The sequence below is a fragment of the Pteropus alecto genome, unplaced genomic scaffold, assembly GCF_000325575.1.
Source record: "Pteropus alecto unplaced genomic scaffold, ASM32557v1 scaffold92, whole genome shotgun sequence".
NCBI lineage: Eukaryota > Metazoa > Chordata > Mammalia > Chiroptera > Pteropodidae > Pteropus > Pteropus alecto.
In genome coordinates, this window is record NW_006432447.1 from 204581 (window position 1) to 230642 (window position 26062).

Here is a 26062-nt window from a genome sequence, read left to right on the forward strand (position 1 = left end):
TCCAGTCCCTATCTTGAACCTAAGCTCCCTAATATCCCTCTATCCTCAGATGAATGTGTCTCTTAGCTCATAGAAAGCTCTGGTCTTCCACTCACTCCAATCCATCCTCTGCCATGGTGGCTGCCTCTACTGTCACTTGCAGCCTTGAGTGGCTCCTATGGCTCTCCAGCATTTACAGAAAGAACTTGTCATCTAGCATGATGCTGAGAGCCTGTGCTCTGGGGTCAGAAGACCTGGTTTCAAATCCTGGGCTCTACATCTTCCTCCACCTATGTCCTTGGACAAATTATTTCTCTTCTCTGAGCCTCATCGGTAAAACAGATAATAATACCTCCTTAATAATATAACAGTTAACATTTACTGAACACTTAGTATGTGCTAGTATGGCCTTAAGCTTTTTACACATATGATCTCATTGAATCTTCCCAACACCCTATGAGGTAGGTACTATTACTATTATCTCCATTTTACAGATGAGGACACTGAGGCACAAATAAGTCCTACCCTAGCCTAAAGACACTTTCCAGGAACCTTTCCTGCATTCCTCTATGACTCAGGGAACTCAATTTTACTCCAAAGTTCACCCTATTTTTCCCTACCTTCTTTGCTCATGCAGGTCCCTGTACCCAGAATCCCCTACAGTTTCAATAAGTATCTCTACGTCACACATTAAACCTGAGGTGGGGCAGAGTGCCAAGGCAGACACGCATGCTCCCTATGTCAGCTTCCAGAGCCATGCAGCCCATCAGAAAATAGAATCCCATCCAGAAAGAGGGAAGGGGCTGCCTTCTATGGATATTTCAAGCCCTGGGGAAATATTCCTAAGGAGTCTTTACTATTTTGAGGGTCCCAGGGAGGGGCGTGCTGAAGGGTTCTGAGGTCACAGAGAAGGGGGAGTGCCAGGAAGCTCGACGCGCCAGACCCCAGGAGACTGCTGCCTCTGATGTTCCTCTGGGCGCCACCGTCGGGGACACGGTCCTTCTCCCTTGGAATTCAGATCACAATTTCCAGCACAGCCTTCTAGGGCTGCTGGAAAATTCAGAGATGGGAGCTCAGGGAGAGAGATGGTTCATTTTTCATCCCAGCTGTCACCTGTGCTCCCACAGGTGGAAGAGAAGGGATGAGGATGGAGAAAAAGAGGGAACGCCTGCTACAACAAGGTGGTGGTGGGGGAGTGGAGAAGTGGGACCAAATAGAGACCCCCCACCGCGGCCCCTCAAGACCATGTAGTCAGCTTCCAGTTCACGCTGACACTTTGCCTTATTCTAGTTTCTGGAGATAGGTTGGTGTGAATCCAGGTTTGGCCCAGATACTTTAACTTTTAGTTTTAGAATGAATCTTTAATTCTGGCTGCAGTTTGTAATACAGGTATAGAAGCATCAATTATCTTGGAATACCCTGAATGAAGCAACAGGAAACCTGATTTCTACTCCTGACATTGCCTCTGACCTGCTTAATAACCCTGAGCAAGTGATGGCCTCTCTATGAGCTGCAGTTGTCCTTCCTGTAAGACAAAGCGACCTCTTACATAACTGACTTTAATACCTATTGAATAGCAACCCATGATTTCCCTCCCCCACTAGCCCCTAGCAACCACCATTCTACTCTCCACCTCTATGAATTTGACCGTTTTAGATTCCTCATATAGGAATCTATATTTGTCTTTCTATGACTCGCTTACTTCACTTAGCATAATGTCCTCCAGGTTCATCCATGTTGTAGTATGTGACAGGACTTCCTTCCTTTTTAAGGCTGAATCACATTCCACTGTATGTATAGACCACATTTTATTTATCCATTCATCCGTTGACGGAATTAAGAGGGCAGATCTCGTGTTAAGTGTTCTAACGACAATAAAAACACAAAGTGATCTGTATGTCCCCCTGTCAGCTCTCTCTCATCTAGAATCCTAGAGTGACTGTGATTGTGGCTGGCAAGATCTCACTTTTTGACAGCAAAATGTGGCTCATATCAGATAGTCTTCCTGTCCTGACCATCTCACTCCAAGTCAAGAAAGGACCAGCTGTAACCTCGAGGGGCCAGTCAATGGCTGGATTCCATGCCGTTGTGCCGTCCATTCTGCCTCCTGTCTACTCTTCTTCTCCTTTCCACTTAACTATGTTCCACTCTCCTTCAAGGAGTACTCAGGCCTCGCCTCCTCCTGGAAGCCTCCCTGACTGCCCTGACTCTAAGACTCTAAGACTCATACTGCTCAGGGTTTAGCTCACACAGCTTAGTACACTGGGGTTGCCCCACAACTTTTCCATCTCACAGGCAGCCTTTGTTCTTGTTTTAAATTGTGAGATATAACAGTCAGAAAAGCATAAATGTGAAGTTAGAGATTATCATGTGAGTGATAATTCATTCTCTAACTTGACTGCATGTTTCCCATGGTCAGGGATCCCATTTGTTTATTTCCTGGCATCTCCAAGAGCCAAGGGCACTGAGAGTGCTTGATACAGACTGGACAGCTGATATATACAGACCAGAGTTCCAACTTCAGTGAGCATGTGATTTGCTAGGGATCTCACCAACATGCAGATCCTGATGGGGCAGGTCTGGGGTGGGGCCTGGGGTGCTGCTGGTCCACATGGTGAACTCTGAGCAGCTGGGCTATAAACTAGGCATAGACAGTGACTGCCACAAAGTCAAGAAGGAGAGAGCAAGGGTGAGTATGACTTAGGGGCCCAAATCCCAAACAACTGAGGCAAGGGGCACATCTGAGACTTAGAAGAGGAAAACCAGCCATGGAATAAACTCTCTCAGGGTCAGGGTATCCTCACTGTCCCCATACCCAGCCCTTTGGCTCCCAACAGCCCTTCAAGCCATCCAGGACCCTGAACAAGGGCTGCGGGACACGTGGGTATCCAGGACGCCTCCCGGACTTCTGAGCCCCTACTCTCTCCCATCCCTTGTATTCTGAGAGTCTGCATCCCTCATCTTCCTCCACTCATGCTGCCTTGAAGCATCTCTTTGCATTACTATTCTGAACGCTACATTCTCTGCATAGTTACTGGGCAGCCAGTGAGCAAGGATGGTGCCCAGTTTGGCCCCTTCCCATACCAAGTAAACTATATAGGACCTCACAAGTGTTTTCATTATATTAAACTGTCATGCATATAAGTTTGTTTTCCTTACCTAAATACAGGAGCTGAATCTAACGTATTCATTTCTTTATTAGTTTATTCGAAGATATTTACTGAATACTGTGTTATGTGCCAGGCAGTAAAGACACATCTGTGAATAGGACAAGTAAGGACCCTGCCCTCCTGGGAGCTAGGGAAAGGCAAACAGTATACATGTAGCAGAAAAATAAAGAACATAATCACAGCTTTAAAAGAGTATGAGGAGGGAAATAAAAATAAACGCCACAGCCAAGCACAGCAGGCGAGCTGGGGAGGCCTTCTGAGGAGGTGACATTTCACTTGAGACCTGTAGCCAGCCGTGCAGAAGGAAGGAAGACCTGGGGTGGGTTTAAAGGACAGATAGAACTCGTTTTTGTATCCATGATTAAGACATGGTAATAGAATGTGAAATGCCAGGGATTTTAAATCTTTCTAATCTGGTGCCAACAACCAGAAGGGCAAACACAAGAGGAGGAGCAGGCCGGGGATGGGGTGGGAAGACGGTGAGTTCACCTTGGGATGTGCTGGATTCGCGGTGTCTGCAGGGTTCCTAAGAAGGGCCCCAAAGGGCAGCTGGAAGCTGGAGTGGGAGGCTGCAGAGAGGTCAGGCCAAAAAGGCAGCTCTGGGAATGCCATCTGAGTAGGGCTGGCTGCTCGTCTGGAACCGGCTGATTGAGCAATGGGCACAAAATGAAAAGCAGGGCTGAAGGAACTCAGGTCTTGGGGAATGAACGCCTCATGTGGAGGCATGGGCAGAGTAGGATGTTGGAGAAGTAGGGAGAGAACCACGAGAGGGCGGAGCCTGAGAAGCCAAAGGAAAAGGGGTGACCACTGAGCTGAGGCCCAAGGTCTGAGTGAGATAGGGTCTGAGGTGGACAGTGGAGAGGGCCTGGCTTGAGGAGGTCGGGGAGGGTCGTGAAGAATGAATGATAGCAGTGAGGGAGGTGGAAGCATGGGAGGACTTGAATATGTTTGTGAGCTAAGGGAAGTCCTACAGAATTTCTCCTGTCCACTTCCTTCTCCTTTGCTCCAGTCACGCTGACCTCGTAGTCTTTCCAGCTCAAGAAGGTCATTGCCACCAGCCCACCACTGCACAGCTGTTCTCTGTCTGGAACACTCTATCCCTAGATCTTCCCGTTGCTTTCTCCCTCATAATATTCAGCTCCCTGCTCAAAGGTTTTCTTGTCATCAAGAAGGCATTCCCTTAGAAACTGAAGCCCTCATGCATTGCTGATGGGAATGTAAAATGGTGCAGTTGCTGTGGAAATCCATATGGCGGTTCTTCAGAAAATTAAACACAATTACCATATGATCCAGCAATTCCACTTCTGGGTGTATACCCAAAGAACTGAAAGCAGGGTCTCAAAGAGATATCTGTACACACATGTTCATACCAGGGTTATTCACATAGCAACCCAAGCATCCATTGATGGATAGATAAGTGAAACTGTGGTCTATACAGATTTAATTCAGCCTTAAAAAAGGAAAAAAAAAATCCTGGATTTTTTTATGGATGAATCTTGAGGGCATTATGGTAAGTGAAATAAGCTAGTCACAAAGAACAAATACTGTATGATTCCACTTGTATGAGGTCCCTAGATCAGTCAGACGCATAGAGACAGAAAGTAGGGTGGTGGCTGCCAGGGGTGGGGTGGGCGAGAATGGGCAGTTAGTGTTCAGTGGGCACAGAGCTTCAGTTTGGGAAGATGAAAAAGTTCTGGAGATGGATGGTTTTAATGGCCGCACAACAAGGGTCGCACTGAACTGTACACTTAAAAATAGTTGAGATGATGAATTTTAGATTATGTGTATTTTAACATAATTTTTTTAAATGGGCTAAAAAGGCCTCTTCGGCCTCCCTATCCAAATCCCCACACCCACCCCTGTCTTGGTGCCCTGTCCTCCACCACCACTGTGTTTTGTTTCTCTGCTGTTTACAGCACTTTCACCACCTAAGCCGCCTCAGGAGTTTTCTGGCTGCCTGCTCGTCTTCTTACGTAGGATATAAACACCGCCGGGCAGGGAGGTGCCTGGTCTGACTTGTGGCTGCTGTATGTTGAGTCCCTAGAAGGGTACCTAGAAGACAGTAGGTGCTCACTGAGTACTGAGCAAATAAATAAATTTCTGTTGAAGGAGAGGAGGGACGGGGAGAAAAAATGAGGATACAGAGAGAAGAGAGGCAGAGAGGAGGGGATTCACGTTCGACAGGAGGACAGGTTGTTTTCTGGGAAGGAGGGGAACAGGCTGCAGCCTGAGGAAGCCGATGCAGGTCTAGAACAGCCTCTCGAGGACCAGAGGAAGTAGCATGGGCAGTAGAGCTAATGTGCAGAACTGCATAGGTGGGTTCCAGAGTCTGTGGCAGGAAAAAAGCACATGGTGACACTTAACCCAAGCTGGAGACTGGCTCAAGGGAAATAACCTTTTAACCTAGGCAGATGGTCAGGGCAAGGCCTCAGGTGCAAGTCCTGAGGGCATGAGGTCAGCAAAGAAGCCCAGGCCAGGCCAACTGACCTTGGGTACAGCCAGGAAGGAGAAAACTCACATAAAGGGGGAACCGGGGAGTGATGGCAGGAGGGTCTCTTCCAGAAGACAGGGCACTAAATTCCATGTGGGCTCAAGGGTGGACCTATCAGGGCAATGTGGTGACGACTGGACTCAGGCGAGGGAGGAGGTAGCGGGGAGGGGCTGCCACTCCTGGGCGGTCTCAGGGGAGCTGGTATTTAGCTTGCAACTCCCCATTAGTCTGAGAACCAGGCTCATTGTCAGGGAGGAGTGACACGCCAGCCAGCCTTTGAATGTCTCCTTTCACAGCTAGATCTATTTTTAAGTCCTTCTTGCTTTTCATTTTTTGCCCCCTCCTTCCTTCAACCCACACCCTTTGTATGTCTACAAGTAGGAGAGAGCGAGAGGTCACATGTGGGTGGACCAGCTGGACTCAGCTTCCTCTCCTGCTCCAAAAATCTCTCCTCTCCTGACTCGGTCACCCCAAAACATCTGGGAAGGGTGGGGCACACTGCTCTTTATTTATTTTTACATAAACTGTATCAAACTGTAAGAAGGGTGGGGCTCACCACCATACCCCCAAACCTGCCTCCTGACGCATGGGGGGCGGGTCTACTGATCACTCACACCTGTTCTAGGCCTAGTCTTGTGGGGTGGGTGGAGATGGGAAACCTGGCTCCCATTTTCCCCGTGATGTGACGGAGGCACAGAGAAAAGAGGTCTTTGCCTTTGGGAGAAACAGAATTTTCAGATCGTGGAAGACAACGGATCAGGAGTGAATGCTCCTTCTCCCCACATTCCGTCCCACCAAACTTCTACAGCAAGAAGGGGCCAGGAGAGATCGCTCACTCCGGAAAGCTCCCTCCACACCTGCTCTGAGGTCCAGCCACTTGGGAACTCTTCTACACCGAGGGCCGCTAGGGAGTGCTCTGGAATAGCCTCTTGGGGGTCGAGTTAGCAGCAGGTACGAAGATTAAAAAGGTGCCTGCTCTCTGATCCACCAGTTCCCTTCTGGGATCTACCCCAGAGGTAGGTAAGTAAGAGCCTGGGAATGAGTGTGAACCTCTCATTCCCTGTGCTACCTTGCTTCCTGCAAGCTCCTTATCCCTGTGGGTGTCTAAGCGGTGGCCTGGAGACCAGAAGCCTGGGAAGCTGACCCAGTGACCACCAATGTCCAGGGCCCTAGGACTTCGTGTCTTTACAATGGTTCTGGGAAAGCCAGACCCTCTCTTTTTCCTACAGCCCCTCTGACTCCCAGACTCAGAAACAAGAGATAGTTATGCCTCTACGTGGCTGGCAACTTTCCCATTGGTGTTCTCATTCGACCCTTCCACAGCCCAGCAGTTACTATGAATGCTTCCATTTTAGAGATGGGGAAGCTGAGTCCCTGTGATGGCAAATGACTTGGCAGTGGTAACACAGCTGGAGGAGGAGATGCAGAGTTTTTTCAGAGGAAGGTTTAACAGAGAACTCAGTGACTGTGGTGAGAAACCATCATGAGGTGAGAGACACTGAGGCACATGGGAGGAGACCCCACTGCTCCATCAGCCCTTCAACTCTTTTGAACTTCTGTGTCCTCACTATGAAACAGAAAGGATGGTACTGACATTGAAGTTGTTCTAAGGGGTGAAAGAGATGAACGTGGAAGCATTTGTGCCAGCAAAGAGCTCACTATCTAAAAGCAGGGCCAAGAGTGAAAGGGAAGGGGACGAGGAGGAGCCAGGCGGGAAAGCCTCCTTCAGCATTCCCATGGCACTGACTGGGTAACTTGATGAAAACAATGCACCGAGAGATAAATAAATTTTTAAAAGAAATCGAGGCTATGAAAACAAAATGAAAGACATGACCATTTATAAAATGCTTGGTAAACTGCCAGGCACTCCACAATGAGCAGTCTTTAATCAGTGAGACACACCTACCCTAGGCTCGGAGGGAGAAGATGACAAAGCGTGGGAGACACAGGACAAGGTGCCTGAGGAGTCCCGTCAGGTAGGAAGCAGCCCTCCTCTGCCCCTCAACTACTCCTCACAGGCAGACAGGAGCGGGCCCAGGAGATGGGATAAGGAGAATTTCAAGTGGGTCTCAACCTTCCTAGCCTGTCCCCTCTTGGAGCAGGGGTGTTTCCCACGGTTTTGATTTCTGGCCCCTGTCAACCTGTGATGTTTCCTAGGTAACATCGAATAGCACCCATGTGACCCTGGATAAGTTCTTTCCCTCTCTGTTTCTGCAAACGTAAAATGTGGGAAGCAATTCTTGGGTCCTAGAAGCATGAGATCATGTCAGTGAATGGAAGTGAAACAGGGCTTGTCCGAGCACCCAACAGCGAGCATGTATACAGTCAGCCCTCCATGGCATGGATTCAACTAACAGCGGATCAAAAAATATTCGGAAAAAAATCAGAAAGTTCCAAAAAGCAAAACTTGAATTTGTGACATGCCAAGCACTATGCTGAATCTTCACGAATGACATGATGTATAGGCATACTCTGCTGTGGCCTATATGCAAATAGAGGTTATATGCAAACACTATGCCATTTTACATAAGGGACTTTGGCAAACAAGGATTTTGTTATCTGTGAGGGTCCTGGAACCAATCCCCCTCACATACTGAGGGACAGCTCTAATTACCGCCATGCTCCGATGCCCCGTATGAAGGTCTGGGTCTCCACGGTGACTTGGGTCCCAACTCATCCTCTACCTCCAGACAAAGAGCAGCCCTTTCCTCAGCCCCATGTCCTCACTGCATTACTGCAGCATACAGGCAAACCAACTTTCATTCTAGAACTCTGTTTTCAGTTAAGGAAACTCATTCATATCCCGTAACTCATCTCACCCTCATGATTCCCATTTTGCAGATAGGAAACTGAGGCCCAGGGGCCTGAGATCATTAGAATCCATATCTTCCTTGATTTAAATCAGGCAACTCTATTCCACCTCATCTACAAAAGCTCTGGGAAGCCCCAAATTTCCTCAGATCCAAGAGATAATCAGCAGGAGCAGTCACCCTTGCATCATCAACCCAAGACCCCATATCTGCCATGTGTCTTAAAGCCACAGGCCCAGCTGTTCTGTGACTCAGTCTCTGTACCCAGCTTGGGGCCTGATGTTTGCCAACAGTTCCCTCCACATCGAGAAAGGATAGAATGTGTCCTTTACCATTCTCTCTCCACCTTCACGTCTGACGTCCCAAATCCCTGGGGTGGGCACCCTACCTTGTGGGTGAGGCTGGGGTCTCTTGCAGTGCTGTCTTCCTCCTCCGAGCTTCCTTGCTCTTCATCTGATGTGAGGTCTTCCTTGGGGGTCACTGCTGAGATGGGACAGACCTTGTAGGGCTCTGTGTAGGCACTGGGGTCAGAGCAGAAGAGAGACAAGGTTAGAGCTCCACGTCCAGCAAAGACAAAATGAATAGGCCAGGGACCTGATTAATGCCATGAGACATCAATAAGTGCTCTGTATGCAGAGCTCTGTACCCTCCATGGGGACCCAGAAAGAAGCAAAACCCAGGCACAAACCTCCCTATCCACCCCCACTCCAGCCATGCTGACCTCTTTTTAGTTCCCTGAAAATGCCAAGCTTTTTGCTGCCTCAGTGTCTTCACACATGCTGTCTAGGACAGACCTGTCTTTCTATTAGATGTGAGGCAGGCTGTGACGCTAAGGAAGGAGGTACAGATGAAGGCAAGAGAAGTTCAATCTGATTTGTCTGGTGGTCTGAACTGGCCTGATCAGGCAGCAGGTTTAATCCTCAAGGTGACCGTGTCCACTGGGCCTGAAGAAGAAATGCAATGATGTGGCAGACAGAGTCTGGGATGCACATGCCAGCCCCTATTCCCGGCCTTGCCATCAGTTAGACCATGGACAAGACACAACTCAGTATCAGTTTCTAGCTAGGCTACTCGGGGATAATTCCTGTCTCATTTTCTTGGCAGATGCTGTGAGGATCAATGCTTAGAAAGCATACACAGCTGATCCTTGAACAACACAGGAGTTAGGGGCAATGACCACCTGTGAAGTAAAAAATCCACATATAACTTCAGTAGGTCCTCCGTATACATGGATTCCCAACTCTGAATCGAAAATACAGCTAACCCTTGAATAAACACGAATAAGCAGACTTGTGCACTTCAAACCCACACTGTTCAAGGGCCAACTGTACGGGTGTGATAGCAATCTCATATCTACATTATAGTGACTATTATCCAGGCATTCCGTTAATTAGTTAAATAATTCAGACATGCATTCAATAAATATTTATTGATGGCCTGCTTTATGTCAAGCACATAGCTAGATAGCCAGTAAAACACTGGTGAATAAAGCAGATATGGTCCCTGTCCTTGAAAAGGATCAACTAATATATGATCATAAACTGTGGTAAGTAAAGAAGGGGAAGAAGGTGCTTTCATAGAGAATAACAGGGGGGAACTGTCTAGATAGGTCAGGAAGGGCTTCTGAGTATAAGACCAGAAGGAGGAAAAGGAGCCAGCTCTATGACAGCACCAAGAAGTGCTCCAGGCAGGGAAAGCAACACGTGCAAAGGCACTGAGGCAGCAAAGAGCTTGGCGTGCGACACAGACCAACCTGGAGCAGAAGAATCCTCCTTTCTTCAACTTTTAAACCATCCCCACAAAGGAGGCTCTGGCTTCATCACAATAACCTCCTTGCCCTGATCTCTGTTCATGGCCTCCCTCTCCACACAGCAGAGTGACTGCTCTACAGCAGAGACTGGGCTATGACCTTCACTTGCTCAAAAACCTTCAATGGCTCCCTCCAGTCTTTGGCAATGTGGTCCCAGATAACTTCTCGTAAAACCAGTCCAGGCATTTTGTCTTATTAAATTCTTATCAAATACTTGTTCCTGTCCTCTGAGAACACCAGCATGAGATGCTGGAATGATAGATAGATGGATGGGAAGAGAGAAGGGGAACATCTACTAGCTGGACTGGCTGGGCCAGCTCTAGCTCAAGCCTTATGCAGGCAGGGGCACTGCCTTTGCCTCAGATCCTGGTCCAGGCAGGGCGGGGGGAAGCATAGCTGGGGTAGGGGACATCGGGAGAAAAGGAACTGAGCCTCACGCTACATCTGAATTAGGGGCCCATCCTGGAGTCCCTTCTCTACTATTATAGGAAACAGAATCATGAATACTTATCTCCACAACATCTGAAACCCAAGAAAGAAGAGTAGGACGAGTATCCCCTGGTCCACACAGGGACCATGAGGCCAGACAGATCAAGGACAAGGTGGCCTACGATGGTGGGGCCTGTCCCTGCCCGGGCTTCTGCTAACATCATGTATGTGTGTGGGTGCTATAGCTGTGCACTTGTGTGTAGAGTCCAAAACTGAGTCCTGACCCAGGCAGAGCCTTAACCCTAAACCCCGGGCTGAGCCAAGATCCACTTTACTTACTATCCAACTGGCCACCTTTCTGGTCAGACCTCTTTCTTCTTCCTTTTCAACAATTACTTTGTTGGCCTTTTCTTTCAAACTATGAGAGCAAACAACAAATTTTTCAACAAGCCATATACTACCAAGGTGTACAAAGGCAAGCCTCCCTTCCTGGGACCACCCTCTACCTCCTTCACTGCCCATCAGCACATCGTCAGGGCCTACCAGTTCCCTCTACTAACGCGCTGTCCCCAGCCTAAAAGTCGGGCATACCACACCTGCTCAGCAAGCCCAGAACCACGTTCAGGAAAGTGACTGCATGGACTAGTCACACTGGGCCCCAGCTTCCCTCCCTCCAGAGCCACTCGCATCAATTTGCAACTTTGTGTCTGGTAGGCAGGGAGTGGAGCCCAGCTCTCTCCCTAGGAGGTATGGCTACATCAGGCCCCAGCAGGAGCCCACTGCACCCTGTATCCGACAACCAGTAATGCTGAGGGATGGAGCAGTTAACTGTGGCCCTGGACCACTTCTCCTTATCAAGGAAAAGAAGGTATATGCCAGGCCTTTCCTAGAATGTTGTGAAAGAGGAAAGGATTCCCAGCTAAGCCTCCCACAGGGTGATGGTGTCACCATCCTCCCAGGCAGCAAGCCAGAAATCTGAGCATCTTCTTGCAGAGCCAGCCACTACTTAAGCATCACATATCTCTCAGGTTTATCTTTAAATATCTCTTGACTCCGCTCACATTTCTATCACAGCCTCTGCGGTCCAAGCCATCGCTTGCCCAGACATCTGTAACAGCTACTTTCCTTTGACAATCTAACCATATCACCTTCTTGCTTAAATTTTTCAGGGATATTCCAGTGCTGTTGGAATTCCGCCCCAACAGCTCAGCCTGTCAGGCAAGGCTCTGCTCGAATTGCAGCGTGGGAAGGTGAGTGTCCTTGGGGCTTGATGCTGCCATGCCATGAAGTCACAAAACTTGGGGATTCTGCCTGAAGCCAAGTAGAGAGTTGAATTCCATGCAACACGACCCCGTGTGACACTAGGTAGAGATCTCAAGGAAGCCAAATTCCCAGAGAAGGGGAGGAACTGGCTCTAGGTCACCTGGCAAATCTGGGCCAACACACATTGCCTTTGAAGATGCCTCTCCCTATGCTTGACCTCATCTTAAAGACCTGAAAACTGAGGCTGAGTCAGGTTCCCTCAGTGCACTGATGTGTGGAGTTGGGTCTCAGGTTGCAAGGGCAAAGGGGGCTTTGTTTTTGTTATTTGTGCTATTATTTTTATTATTATTATGTTTCAAGAGGCAGTGAAGTGCAGAGATAAAAACTCATGCTCCTGAGTCAGACTGGGTTCGATTTCTGGCTTGGCCATGTTATTGGCCATGTTTAACCTTTCCAAGCCTCAGTGGTGCCTAATTCATTGGACTGTTGGAGGATTCAATGAATTGCAGATAGCAATTCTATTATTTACCTACTGTTGTCTTTAAGTCAACTAATTTTTAACACGTGCCATTACTCTCGCTTCATCCTAAGTGATAATACCCATGACAGGGTGTGTTCCTCTAACACTTTAAAATAAATCATGTAATTATTAACCTATAATGTGTTACTCTAATGATCTTGCGCACCATTGGAGATGCCCAGACCTCAGAGATAAACCTGGTGTCCTCTAACCCACCAACCGTCTGTCCTCAGTCCAATCTCAGCTTTGGCCAGAAATGTGGCCTGTGCTCTTTTAATTCTCCTTATTTCTGTGAATTCTGTTTTCTACAAGGACCGTTAAAAACAGAAGTCAAGAGAGAAGGGTTCGGGTGCTCTGATATTTCTGGCTCATTTATTTCACTGTCCTATTTAGGGACTGTGACCACAGCAAATTGGGATAAATTGCCATTAAACATATTCTTTCACAACAAAAAAGAGCAAGTCTAATCCAATGCCATTGCAGGTTCAATGAAAGTTGTAGTGACAGACCTTATCTTGCACAGAAGTCATTAGTTAAATAAGCAAAACAAAACATTCTGACTCTAAGACCACGAGTGCCAGCAGAGCTGCTCCTACAGATCCTTAATAGTTGCAACCAGGCTGATCTTCAAATACAGAGGAAGAAAACGCCTTTGAGAAGCGTTTTCTTAACACCTTCTGCCCAAATGCTCTGCCAGGCTCTGGCAGAACTTGTGTCCTAGGTGAGTAACCACTTCTTCCCTTGAGGAAACAGACTGGGAGCCTTTACATACCACATCCATCTCCCCACTCTGTCAACATAAACCTCTGAGATGGGTCCTTTGCACAGATGGCCTAAGAAAGGCTGCAAGGCTCTATATTTTTGGCTATCTGGTACTCATCTATTTGTTTTTTTAGTCGTTCAAAAAAAAACAAAAAACAAAACAAAAACAAACCTATTAAGAGCCATCCAGCCTCTGTACTGTATGTAGGTATTTGTAGAGAGCAAATAGACGTTATCTCTGTTCTATGGCCAGTCTAGTCAAAACATCCATTATAATCTCATAATCATAACTAAGTAAGGAGTTTTCTCCAGACAGCTTCTGTGAACTAATATATAACATGTGAGAAAACTCTCTAATCCAATCACCGACCCATCTATATCCCTCGTCCGTCCGTTCGTCCATCTGTGCATCCATCCATCTATCCACACACTCATCTAACTACCCATCCACTTATCCATCTATCCATGCATCTATTAATCTATCCACCTACCCAGCCATCCTTCATCTACCCACTTAGCTATCCAGCCATCTAGTTACCCATCCTTCTATCCACCTATTCCCTCACTCACTTATTCAACAAATATGGAACAGCACCTACTTCAAGAAGCTAACACACAGAGGAGTCAAAGATGGCTAAAGCATTCTCTGGCCTCAAAGAAAGTACAGTACAAAGTACTGGTTAAGAGGGTGGACTCAGGAGTCAGACTGTTTAGTCTGAATCCCAATTCTACTTCAAGCAAGTTACTTCACCTTTCCATGCCTCGGTTTTGGGTTTTTAATTTTTAAAAATCTGTATATCAGGAGTGGTGAAACATGCCAGGGAAAACAGGCAAAAAGGCCAGGTGGTCAGCACTGTAAGTTTAGAGACCAAGTGGCCTAGAACTTTGGCGTCAGATAGAAGAGAGTCACTGTGTGACCTTAGGCAAGTCACACAACCTCTCTCTTTCATGTCTGTAAAGTGGAGATGACTATGTAGGTTCATTGTGGGATTAAATGAGCACACGATGGTGAAAGCAGCCACTTCCTGGCATGTAGTAGGTCCTTTCTGGCCAACTCAGATGAGCCTGCGAAAGGGCCAAGTTCTAAACCCCCAGACTAGTCTCCAGGGAGCTGTGTCCTCCCTCTGGTTTGACTTGCGCTTTAAAGGGAACATAAATTAAAGCTGCCCAGAGCTCATTACCTTGAATGACCCTTCAAATGAGCACAGCCCTTTCCAGCAGCCTAGAGTGAAAAAAGGACATGTGCATCCACGTGGGAGGATGAGCATTTTGTAACCCGGCCCATGGCTGTCCACCTCTGCCCATTAAATCCTGTCCTGTGTGACACTTGCTGGGAGTCATAACCTCCAACAAGCCAAAAGGGCCTAATAACTCATAAAAAAAAGAAACATTTCCCCCACGAGGCATCTCTCAGTGGGCTCTCTGGCCCCAAATTCCATCTTTGCTAGTGCAACGATATGTGTGAAGGAGGCCAGACTCAGATGCAACATCCTTTGCAACATCCTTTGGCTCCCCCGAGACAGGCTGGGACCTTTCTAAAGCTCGCCAGCTCAGTGGGGAGGGGCAGGGGCTTCAGGGTTCAGCTCCCTGGGAGCTGGAAAGTTTGAGACAGAGGAGACAGGATGACGGACTCTGCCAATATGACTATCCTAATTAGCAGAGTGGCTGGAAGAGCTTGGAAGTGGATGCAGGGGTGAGCTGGGTACACAATCAGATTTCCAAACCCTCAGATATTGAGAGCTGCCTCTTGCCCACTCCCCGTACCCTTCAACCACCCCAACACTTTCAGAGTTCACTCAAATGATCCCTCTAGTAGGCCTTCCCCAGGTGGTACCTTTCTTCTCACTCAAAACTGACTTCTCCCATGCTCCCTTTTCTTAAAGAGACATTGAGATTTTCAGATACAGATATCTGCACCATAATCGAGAACCTTCAATCTGATACAGTGACAGAGCCCAAGAGGACAGGGTCTGAGACCCAGGGGTCCTGGATTCACCACTAACCCACTGCATAATCTGGGCTATGTGACTATTCTGGCAGGCCTCAGTTTGCACATCTGTGAAATGGAGGTAGAGAAACAAAATACTCAGAGATGTGAAGCTGTGTGTTGAGAGCAGACCGCAGGCATCCCACAGCCTGGAGGCTAGGCTCTGAGTGCAGCTGCCTGCCTGGAGCCTTCTCACTTCTAGGGTGAGCCTCTACTCCGTTCCCTCTTGGACGGAACGCAGCCTGCACCCAGGGTCAGCCAAGGGATAGTGCTTGTAATCGTTCCCGGAAATATGACTGAAAGAGAGGCTTTTTTAAAAATTCAATTTCCATTTTCACTAAGTAAAAACAGCAGTGCATCCTTGCTCTCTGAACTGTGACATCCCCACCCTTCCTCTTAAAACACAGAGTCAATGGTTTTATAGGGATGTATTTTCTTGTCGGAATAGCTTCACTGAGATATAATTCACATACCGCGAAATTTACCCTTTTAAAGTGTACAATTCAGTATTTTTTTAGTATATTCGCAGAGTTGTGCAACCAACACCACTGATTTTAGAACATTTTCATCAACCTAGAAAGAAATCCCATACCCTTTAGTAGTCAACCCTAATTCTCCCTCCCCCCAGTCCCTGGCGATCACTAATCTTTATGTCTCTATGGATTTGCCTATTCTGAATATTTCATTTCAATAGAATCATGTAATATGTGACCTTCTGTTTCTGACTTTTTTCACTTAGCACCATGTTTTCAAGGTTCATCCATGTTACAGCATGTACTTCATTCCTTTTTATGGCTGAATAATATTGCACTGTATGGCTGTCACACATTTTGTCTAACCACTCATCTCTCGATGGATATTTGCATTGTTGCCACTTTTTGGCTCATAAAAAATGCTACTGACATTTATGTACAAGTTTTTATGTGGACATATGTTTTCTTTTTTTTTGTTTCCAACCAACTTATCTCTTTACTCTATCCTAGTCCTGCTGACACTAATATCTGCAGCCAGAGATAAAGGTCCTTAAATACTTAAAAATTTTTTTTTATTTTTCAATTGGAGTTGACATTCAATATTATTTTATATTAGTTTCAGGGGTACAGAATAGTGGTTAGACATTTATATAATTTACAAAGTGATCCCCCTGATTAGTCTCGTACCCACCTGACACTACACACGGTTATTACAATATTATTGACTATATTCCCTATGCTATACTTCACATCTCCATTACTATTTTGTAACTACCAATAAATACTTATTAATCCCTTCACCTTTTCACCCAACCCCTCTCCTACCTGGCAATTACCAGTTTGTTCTCTGTATCTATGAGTCTGTTTTCATTTGTTTGTTTATTTTGTTCCTTAAAGTCCACACGTAAATCATATGGTATTTGTCTATCTCTGACTTATTTCACTTAGTATAATACTCTCTAGGTCCATCCATGTTGTTACAAATGGTAAGATTTCATTTTTTTTTTTTTTATGGCTGAGTAATATTCCATTGTATATATGTACCGCCACTTCTTTATCCAATTGTCTGTTGATGGGCACTAGGTTGCTTCCATATCGTGGCTATTGTAAATGGTGCTGCAGTGAACACAGGAGTACACAGATTTTTTTCAAGTTAGTGTTTTGGTTTTCTTTGGATAGACACCCAGAAGTGCAATTGCTGGGTCATATGGTAGTTCTATTTTTAATTTTTTGAGGGGCCTCCAAACTGTTTTCCACAATGGCTGTACTAATTTGCAATCCCACTAACAGTACATGAGGGTTCTTTTTTCTCCAGATCCTCGCCAACACTTGTTTTTCGAGTTATTGATAATAGCCATTCTGACAAGCATAAAGTGATATCTCATTGTGGTTTTAATTTGCATTTCTCTGATGATTAGTGATGTCGAATATCTTTTCTTATGTCTATTGGCCATCGGTATGACCTCTTTGGAGAAATGCCTGTTCAGGTTGTCTGCTCACATTTTAATTGGACTGTTTGTTTTTTTGGTGTTGAACTGTATGAGTTCTTTACAAGTTTTGGATATTAACCCCTTATCATATATATCGTAGCCAAATATCTTCTCCCATTCAGTAGGCTGTCTTTTCATTTTGTTGATGGTTTCCTTTGCTGTGCAAAAACTTTGCTTTGATGTGGTTCCATTTGTTTATTTTTTCTTTTGTTTCCCTTGTCTGAGAAAATATATCAGAAAAAAATATTACTAAGAGTAATGTCAGAGAGTTTATGCTCTCTGCCTATGTTTTCTTCTAGGGACATGTTTTCATTTCTCTTGAGATATAACTAGGAGTGGAATTGCTGGGTTTATGGTAACGCTATGTTTAACATTTTGAGGAACTACCAGACTGTGTCCCACAGTGGCTGCACCATTTTACATTCCCACCAGCACTGCTGAGGGTTCCAATTTCTTCCCATCCTCACCAACACTCATTATTGTCTGTCCTTTTTTTATTTTTATTTTAGCCACCTTAGTGGGCTTGAAGTGGTTACAGTGATTTTCAAAGAATTTTGTTTTCCTTGATTCCAGCTCAGCCTGCTCCCACCCCCAAGCAAATACTACCGTTTAATCCTAGCCGAAGCGAAACATAGCTATGACTATGAAGGCTTTCTTTTCAAATAATCGATTGAGGTTTAAAGGTTCGGGGGGGTAAATTATTATAATCAGAAGATCTGCAGAAGCCTCATAAAAAGATAGACCAATGAGAGTACAAGAAAAATCATAAGCTAGGGCCCCAAACCTATCAGCACAGTGGTCTCTCAGGTTCTGGCTTTGAAAAACAGTAATTTGTGCAACTTGGGGTGTGATGCGTGCAGCAGAGGAAGAGTCCCACATTTCTGGCCCTGAGCAGCAGCTGCTCTGATGGCACATGGGCCTAGCCTCACTCTGAGCCCAACATTTTGGCCTTCTCTGGGACCACAGGAAGGTCTCAAGTGATAAAGGGCACAAGTGTTGGAATTCCACCTCCTGAGGTCAGGACCCAGTTCTGCCACTTGTCAGTCCATGATCCGAAGTCAGTTGCTTAACCTCCCTGCCTTGGTTTCCTCACCTGTAAAACGGAGATGATAACTATAGTTACTGTCCCAGGTTTTATGAGATGATGTGTATGAATGAGGTAAGTGCCTGGCAGTTTTATTTGCTACAATCAGTCTGAGCTAAAGGCCATGGCTGAATTAATCAGGCGGAGTTCCTCAAGGTCTTACAGAGCTAGCTTGTAGCTCTACCTCTGTCACTAGCTTATTGTGTGACGCTTGCGGACCCCTTCCTCTCTCTGGGCCTCAGTTTCCTCATCTGTAAAGTAAGGCAGTTAGAAGACCTGCGAAGGCCTTTCCCACCATGATGTTCTGTGATTTTACATCCAAAAATTTGCAAAGGCCCCTGCGGAGCTGAGGAATTTTATCCTAGTGGTTCCTGCCACTTCTCTGGCATCATCAACCATCACCGTGTGGCCAAATTACCAACTCACTGGTCCACACACATCTTTGTACCTTCCCATCGCTGTGCCTCTTCCAAGGCTGTTGCAGAATTCATGCCCGCCCGCCTCCTCCACTTACACTGAGGTCTACCCATCTACCACTTCTTCCAGGAAGCCTTCTCTATCTCTCCAGCTGGAAGGGGTTCCTGTCACGGTTTACATTTTGTGACTCCAGTTATTTACACTCCCATATTAGCTCCCCTATTAGCCGTAAGCATGAGGGTAGGAATTATGGCCTCGCTATGCATTTTTCTGTATTCCGTGAGTGGCACATAGTGGGTGTTCAACAAACACGTGCTGAATGACTGTTCTGCCCGTTAACTGAGCTGACTTCCCATTAGCCTGCCACTGAGGGCCTCTCTCTATTTCTGCACATACAGCTTGGTGCTTGGCACACAGCAGGTGCTCAACATCTCTGGCAGAAATGGCCCTGGCAGGGGCTGCCACCATTGTGAATGCTATGGCCAGCCGAGACTTAATGGGTAAATGAAGTTTGGGGTTTTTTTTGTAATTAGGCTATAATTTTATATTACTTCAAGTATAGCTGGTGGTGGAGGGTGAGAGGCACTCTGTGACTGAATCTGGTTCATCCACAGGTTCAGTAGATATTGAAAGACGGGGGGCTGGAATTGCCTCAGTTTCCTCATCTACAAGATGGGCTCCATAGCACCCAGCCCAAAGCAGGAAGAAACTTGAACACGTCTTTCTTCTGCCATCTCTGCTATGGGATTCAGTCAGGCAGAACACAGGGGAGGCGGGAAGGGTGGGGGAGCCACTGCTGCCAACTTGGCCAGCTGGAGAGGATGCGGTGGCTGGAGATTCACGAAGGGCACTATGATTTCATAACCGCACACCACATCTGAAGCTGCCAGGAGCTGCTTGGGGGGTTGTTTGTGGTTTCTGTGTGTGGTGGTCTGAAAAAAATCCCTTTTCCCCACCTCTTCATTCTACATGGACACAGTCAGCCAATAATAATAGCAGTAGCGGCAGCAGCAGCAGCAATAATAGCAGAAGGAGACGCAAGCATTTCGGGGCACTTACTACGTGCCAGGTGCCTTATGAAGTCTTCCCAACCACTGTATCCTGTAGGTGGTAATATGCTCAGTTTACAGATGGAGAAATGGCTGCAGGCAGGGTGAGTGCAGAGCTGGGATGTGAACACAGGGAATCTGGCTTCAGAGCCTGTCCTTTCAACGACCAGTCTATACAGCTCCATCAGCAGTAGCAGCTAATGTTTACTGAGCACCGAGCTGGGTGAGACTTATGGATTATCCCATTTGATCCTCTCAATCACTTAGGCAAATACCATTATCACCGCCATTTTTTATCTGGGTAAATTGAAGCTCTGTGAGGTTAAACACCCTGTCCAAGGTCTACTCTGCTATTCTATCAATTTCTGCCAGACAGAACCCTAAGTAGGTCACTTGCAGCTGTACCCACTTATTAGACACATTCATTCATCTGGTTCACCACCGCCTTCTCTGTGCTGGGAGATAGACGTGAAAATGCGTGAGAGGTGCCAGGACACACAGAAGTGTCCAGTGTGCAACTGGCACAAGGCAGGCAGGAGGGCAGGGGCCTTTCTAACACACATGAACACACGAGTCACATGCAGCTGCAGCGGGATGCCTGGATGGGGACACAGAGGAAATCAATCACACAGAGCCAGACGCAGATGAACACACTAAGGCTCAGACCCGGAATGGAAGGTGATGAGGCAAGGGCCACACATCTGGATCCCTACACACAACAACACACATGCAGTCTCATCACAGGCTCATCTGGTCGTCTTGTCGAACTCCCTTCACCTCCTTTGCCCCAAATGGGGAAGAAGCATTTTCGGAATAATGCCTCCTTTTGCCAAAAGCCTTTAAGATCCTATAAATCCACCCTGTTTCTCAAGGGCAAGGGCTGTCGCCAAGAATAGATATCTGGGACATGTTTGCTGACCTGACGCCCTCACATCGGCCAGGGCCCTGGGTCCCCTAGCTGATGGATTCTTCTCTCCATACCCAGCGCCAACGTTACCTCCTACTCCAGAAAGCCTTCCCTGACCACAGAGGCATGTCTATCAGGAAAGTCAGAAGGCTTAAGCTTCAGGTCCCACACACACGGGTCTCTTTCAAGGCTCTGCAAATTATTTTATATTCTTAATTGTATATTCTTTTTTTTTTTAAAGAGACCTCCCAAATTGCATAAACTTCACAGTCTACCCCTGCCCAATCACCCATACTTGCAGAGGCCCTGCTCCCCTCTACATGTCCCTATACCCGCAAACCCTCCTCATCTGATGATCTTAGCTTTTCACAGGTTTTCTCTCCCTCAACGAACTGGAGTTCCTTCCTGCCAGCCCGCATTGTTAAACTCCACACATCACAGGTGCTCAATTAATGCCTGCTGGTTTTTACTGACTCACAGGGGAAGCGCCTCCAGCCAGGTCCCTCTGTGCATCCGTGAACAGACTCGAACTGGGATGTACCAAAATCTGGGCTGCCTTACCCAGCACAGGCACAGCAATTCACGCAGACGGAGTGCCCACTGTGTGCACCTGACGCATTCCACGTTTGCTGACTGTTTACTGCATGTATGGCACTGGGGACACAGATGTGATACCCCTTAATCACCCCTGAGGCTCTCATGGCCTTGCAAGGATACAGACAGAAAGGAGATAGGGTGGTGATTGCTTCGAGGAAGGAGTACAGAAAAGTGATCCTAAACATGTTTGTCGGGGGGAGGGAATCGCAGATGGGTTCTGGCCCAGGGTGAGTCCTGAGCTGAGTCTGAAGGTCGAGCAAGGGACAAATAAAGTAAAGAGAGGTAGGGGAGAACATTCCCGGGAAGTTCATGCAAAGGCATAGAGAGGGGAGTGCTGGGAGTCACAGTCGTCCATCACTATAAGTAAGGAGAGCTGGAGAAGAGGATGGCGAGCAGCCTGGGTCTCACCTGCGGGGCTAAGGCACTGGGACCATGGATCCCAGGGTTAATGGGGAGCCATGGAAGGTTTGAGCCAGGAAAAGACCTGATGGATCATGCTCCCTGGAGAGTTCCCCCGGCCACCTGTGAACAGCAAAGGGAGGGAGACATGCCGGAGGTTGAGAGAACACAGAAGGCTGACCATGGTCCTGGGTGGGAGTGACAAAGCACGAGCTCCGGCAGACCTGTGGGTGTGGGAAACAACGAACTCGTATCCTCACTTCATATATGAAAAAATGAGGCTCTGAGGAGCCTGGGGGATTTAAATGCTCAGGGTGACCCAGCTAACAAGTGGCAGTTTAAAGACTTAAATTCGGCTTTCCTGAACCCAAATACAATCTGTGTCTCTTAAAGGGTGATATAGGGCACGTAAAAGCAACGACAACAGTGCCCGATACCTCGCATAAACTCAGTGAATGTCAGTTTCCTCTCCAGTTCCTATTCAGGCTTTAAAAAAATAATCCATACGGCATATTTTTACAAAATTCCAATTTATACACACTTCTCTTAAGGAATACTTCTGTGAGGCCAACCTGTACTCACAGGTTACAAGGCTGCTGTGTTTTCCCATCTGGATCCTCACGGCTGAGCTGTGGCTTCCACGAGGAGAGTGAGCTTTGTTGTGGGCTCATTAGGGCTACAGCAAGTCGCCCATTTAATTGGTGGGGAATTTGAGGTCCAGGGCAGGAAGGAATAGAGGTAGATCTGTCACCCCACTCAGCCCTCTCTCCACTGCTCCCAGGAGCCTCCCACGGGAGGGGGTCCACTGGCCTGGGGTTTTGGAGGCCTGCAGGATGTGGCAATCTTGGGGGAAAGAGGCAAGGGGACGACTAGGGGTACCTAGGAAGTGGGACGTTTCCCCTTAACACCAATGAAAAGCTTCATCTTTGGGATGAGAAGAGGGGCGCCTGCCCTCAGCCCCACCAGTGCCTAGACACAGCTTCAGGGCTCCTGGAGGCAGGCCACCCCTCCTCCACTCACCTCCCAGGCCTTGTCCTGCATTTCCTGTAAACATGGACACTTCCTCCCTGGGGAGGGCCTGGCAGTGCCGTGGCCACACCCAGCCATCCTGCAAGTCCAACACACAATGGCTGGCTGGGGCTCCAGCTAGTCATCCCACACCCCAGACCTTCCCTGGGACCGGGAGAAATGCCACCCTTTGCTAGAGCTGGACAATCCAATGCTCCCATGACAAAGGTGTGAAAAGTAAGGCAGGGGAGTGTGGGGGGAAGAGGTTTGCCCCAGGCTGCAAGGCAAGTCTGCAGCAAAATGCAGGGTAACACTCCACTCATCTCTGTACCCCAGCACCTCTGCATGGACTGCCACATGTTGAGTCCCTGAAGTGAGAATGCTGGCTAGGAGAACAGACTCTAGAGCCAGCCACCTAAGTTTCCAAAATCTGGTTCTCTGCTACTTCCCAGCTATGCAGCCTGAGGCAAGTTTTCTCTGACTTGGTTTTTTCATCTGTAAACTGGGGAGAATAATAGTATCGATTCTGATTTTTTTCTTTTTTTTGTATGAGGATTTAGTGGGATGACATATATGTAAAGCCTAGCATAGTGACTCTTAACATAGTAGCTATGTTGTCGTTGTTTTAAAAGTTTTCTGAAATATCCATCCAGGACAGATCCAAGTCTCCAGACTACAGCCCACCGGGGATAAATTCTGGGGTTGGATTTACAGCTTCAAAACAGTTCAGTCAGAAGGGCTGTTCCGGGAGTCGGGAGATTCTCATCCTTCCAGTTACTCATCCTGTGACCTCGCGTAAAACCACTTCCCTCCTCAGTGCCTCAGTTTCCTGTTCTAGAAAATGGTGATGAAAATCCCTACTCTGCCTCCCTCATGGGTTGTTGGGAGATCAAAGAGACAGTGGGAAAGCAAATGGACATGTTAGGTGTTTAAACTAATGACTGACATCCCCAAACAAATCATCACAAAATCTCATCCTCGACGATAAACTCTGAACGTCTTTCTCGATATAGTGTTAACACACGGCTACATGGAAAGCTTCCTGTGTATCAACCCCGGGCCAAGCGCCTACCTGCATGGTCTCATTTACTCCTCATGACAGGTCTACAAGAATTATCATCTCATGTCATAGATGATAAAACTGAGGCTTGTGAAGTGATTGAGCTAAGACTGGAACTGATCTCTCTGACTCCATAAAAACTATATATACTACCTCTAGGGGAGTGATTCCCTAAGTTTAGCCTCCTTTAATGTGTCACAAACTGAACACCTTAGGCTCCAAGAGTAAGCTGCACAGGATTTTCTTATAGCCCAGCTAAGATCTGCATAGCACTCGAGAGTCTACAAACATCTCCACATATTTCACCTGTTGATTCTCCCCACAAACCTATAAGGTAGGCGTCATCACTTCTAACTGAGAAGACAAACCGAGGCCTAAAGAGGCTGAGGGACCTGACCCTGAACAGTGGTTCCTGACTACATGTCAGATGGCTCCCCCATGGGCCTCGGGTACCGTGTGAGCCATTTTGGGGGCCTGCAGCCCAGTATCTGGAATTATTTACAAGCTGTACAGCTAAGCCTGCTTTTTTATTTTTGGTCAGTAATTGCTTTGAACTATGGGTTCTGAGAGTTTGGCTGCAATGCCAGCTGGCACAGCCTGCTCTCCACACACCCAGGACAGAGACTACGACAATGGAAGGCTGAACAAACCACCCATCACAGAGGCCATCCTGGCTTAGGACGAAAGAAAGTACTAGAAATGAGACAATGAGCTGGAAAACAGTACCCTGAAGTTTAGCACGACACCCTCCTCCCTTTGCCCCAGCCTCACAAATCCCATCTTTCAGCACCCTGTGGAGGATCCCTTGAGCCTCCAAACTAGTTGAAACATTTTCATCCACATGAAGATTAGACTGTGTACTCAGGTTCAAGGATAACGACCAGTCTGCACCCAGTTAGTGATTCAGGAGAAAAGTCTTATGGAACTCAGGCTGGAAGTCTTATCAGCCAGGGGAGAGTTTTCAAAAGAGCAAGTCGCCTTTACCTAAATGAACCACAGGGCTGGGTGGGCATGGGTTCTCACCTCTCTATCCACACCCAGCTTTAAATCCGGCCTCTGAGCAGCCTGACTCATCTCATCACCCTTCTTCTTTACCTGCTGGGCCACCTGGGCCCCAAATTCAGTCTTAGATTCTGGGATTCATTCTGCCACTAATCAAGGAGGAGCTGGAGATCTTCATTCAGCTCCATAGGATCTGACCATCAAGTGTATTAAGGTGGTTTCAAAAAGGAAAGTCTGTAAGACAGCGCATGCTAGTGTGAGCTCCGCTCCAGAGCTCACCTCAACCGTGCTGTTTCCAATATGAAGCCCACCTTGTAACTCTGCTCGTCTGGATGAACTCCCTCACATTCCAGCCTCAGTAAATGGAGTCCTGCTACTTTCACCCCACCTGCATCACCTGTTCCCAGACTCCTTTGTTTAGGGAAACTTTCCAAACCTCTCAGAGCAGGAAGAGGAATTAACATATAAAACTGCAACAATGCCACAGCCTTGCATGGGGAGACCAGAACCCTGTCACTGGAGGTACTCAAGCATGGCTTGGTGAGAACTGAAGAGTTCAGGGAGGGGTGGGGTATCTCCTTCTCAACACCAAACTGACTAACATCATTAGTTTTACTTCAACTTCCCAGAAAAAATAAGGTATGAGTTGATGAGGTCAGCAAGTTGAGGATGACTTCAGAATGGAGCTAGATGAAATGTTTGTTTCAGGAGTGTTTTATCGGCCTTCAGAATCCTTACAGCGGAAATGACTTGGGGAGGGGTATGGGTATCAGGAACATTTTGTTGACATGTAGGAGTGACAGAAAAGGAAAAACAAAACAAAACAAACAAATAAAAACCCAGAAGCCTAGGCATTTTCTGAGTGAGCTAGGCAGACTTTCTGCTAACCCTTAAATTTCAGTAGGCACAGAAGTTAGAACCCCAGCTGATGTGACACCCAGCTGCTCTAAAACCCAGGGGTGGGGACCTCCTTGCATACCTCATCACAAGCTATTGCAACTGACCAGACTGGCAGTATTTAAAATGCAGATGAGGGAAAGACTTTCCAGAAAGGAAAAACAGCATAAACAAAGGCACAGTGACAGGGTTTTGTGTGGTCTATTTTGGAGAAATCTGGGTTTCTTTTTTATTCAAGCACAACACTGTGCAATTTAGTTTTCCAACAAGTCTATAAGATATGAATTATTAGCTCCATTTCACAGATTTAAAAAACTGAGGCACAGAGACATAAAACAACTAACCCCACATCACAAAGCTGTTGAACTATGTAGCCAGGATTTGAAACCAAGTTTGAAAAGCAAGCTGCTCAGGCACTGCTACCTACACATACCTGTCCAAGCTGGCTGTCCCTGAAG

At 47.0% G+C, this 26062-nt stretch overlaps 1 protein-coding gene across 2 annotated transcripts in view; it reads right to left on the bottom strand.

The window, feature by feature from the left end:
- Positions 1 to 26062, bottom strand: part of FGD5 (FYVE, RhoGEF and PH domain containing 5) — a 104228-nt gene that overhangs the window by 53820 nt on the left and 24346 nt on the right. For both annotated transcript variants that reach the window (XM_006907169.3, XM_025043657.1), the window contains exon 2: positions 8839 to 8971. In XM_006907169.3, coding sequence (XP_006907231.1) covers positions 8839 to 8971 — 133 coding nt within the window. The remainder of the gene's footprint in view (positions 1 to 8838; positions 8972 to 26062) is intronic.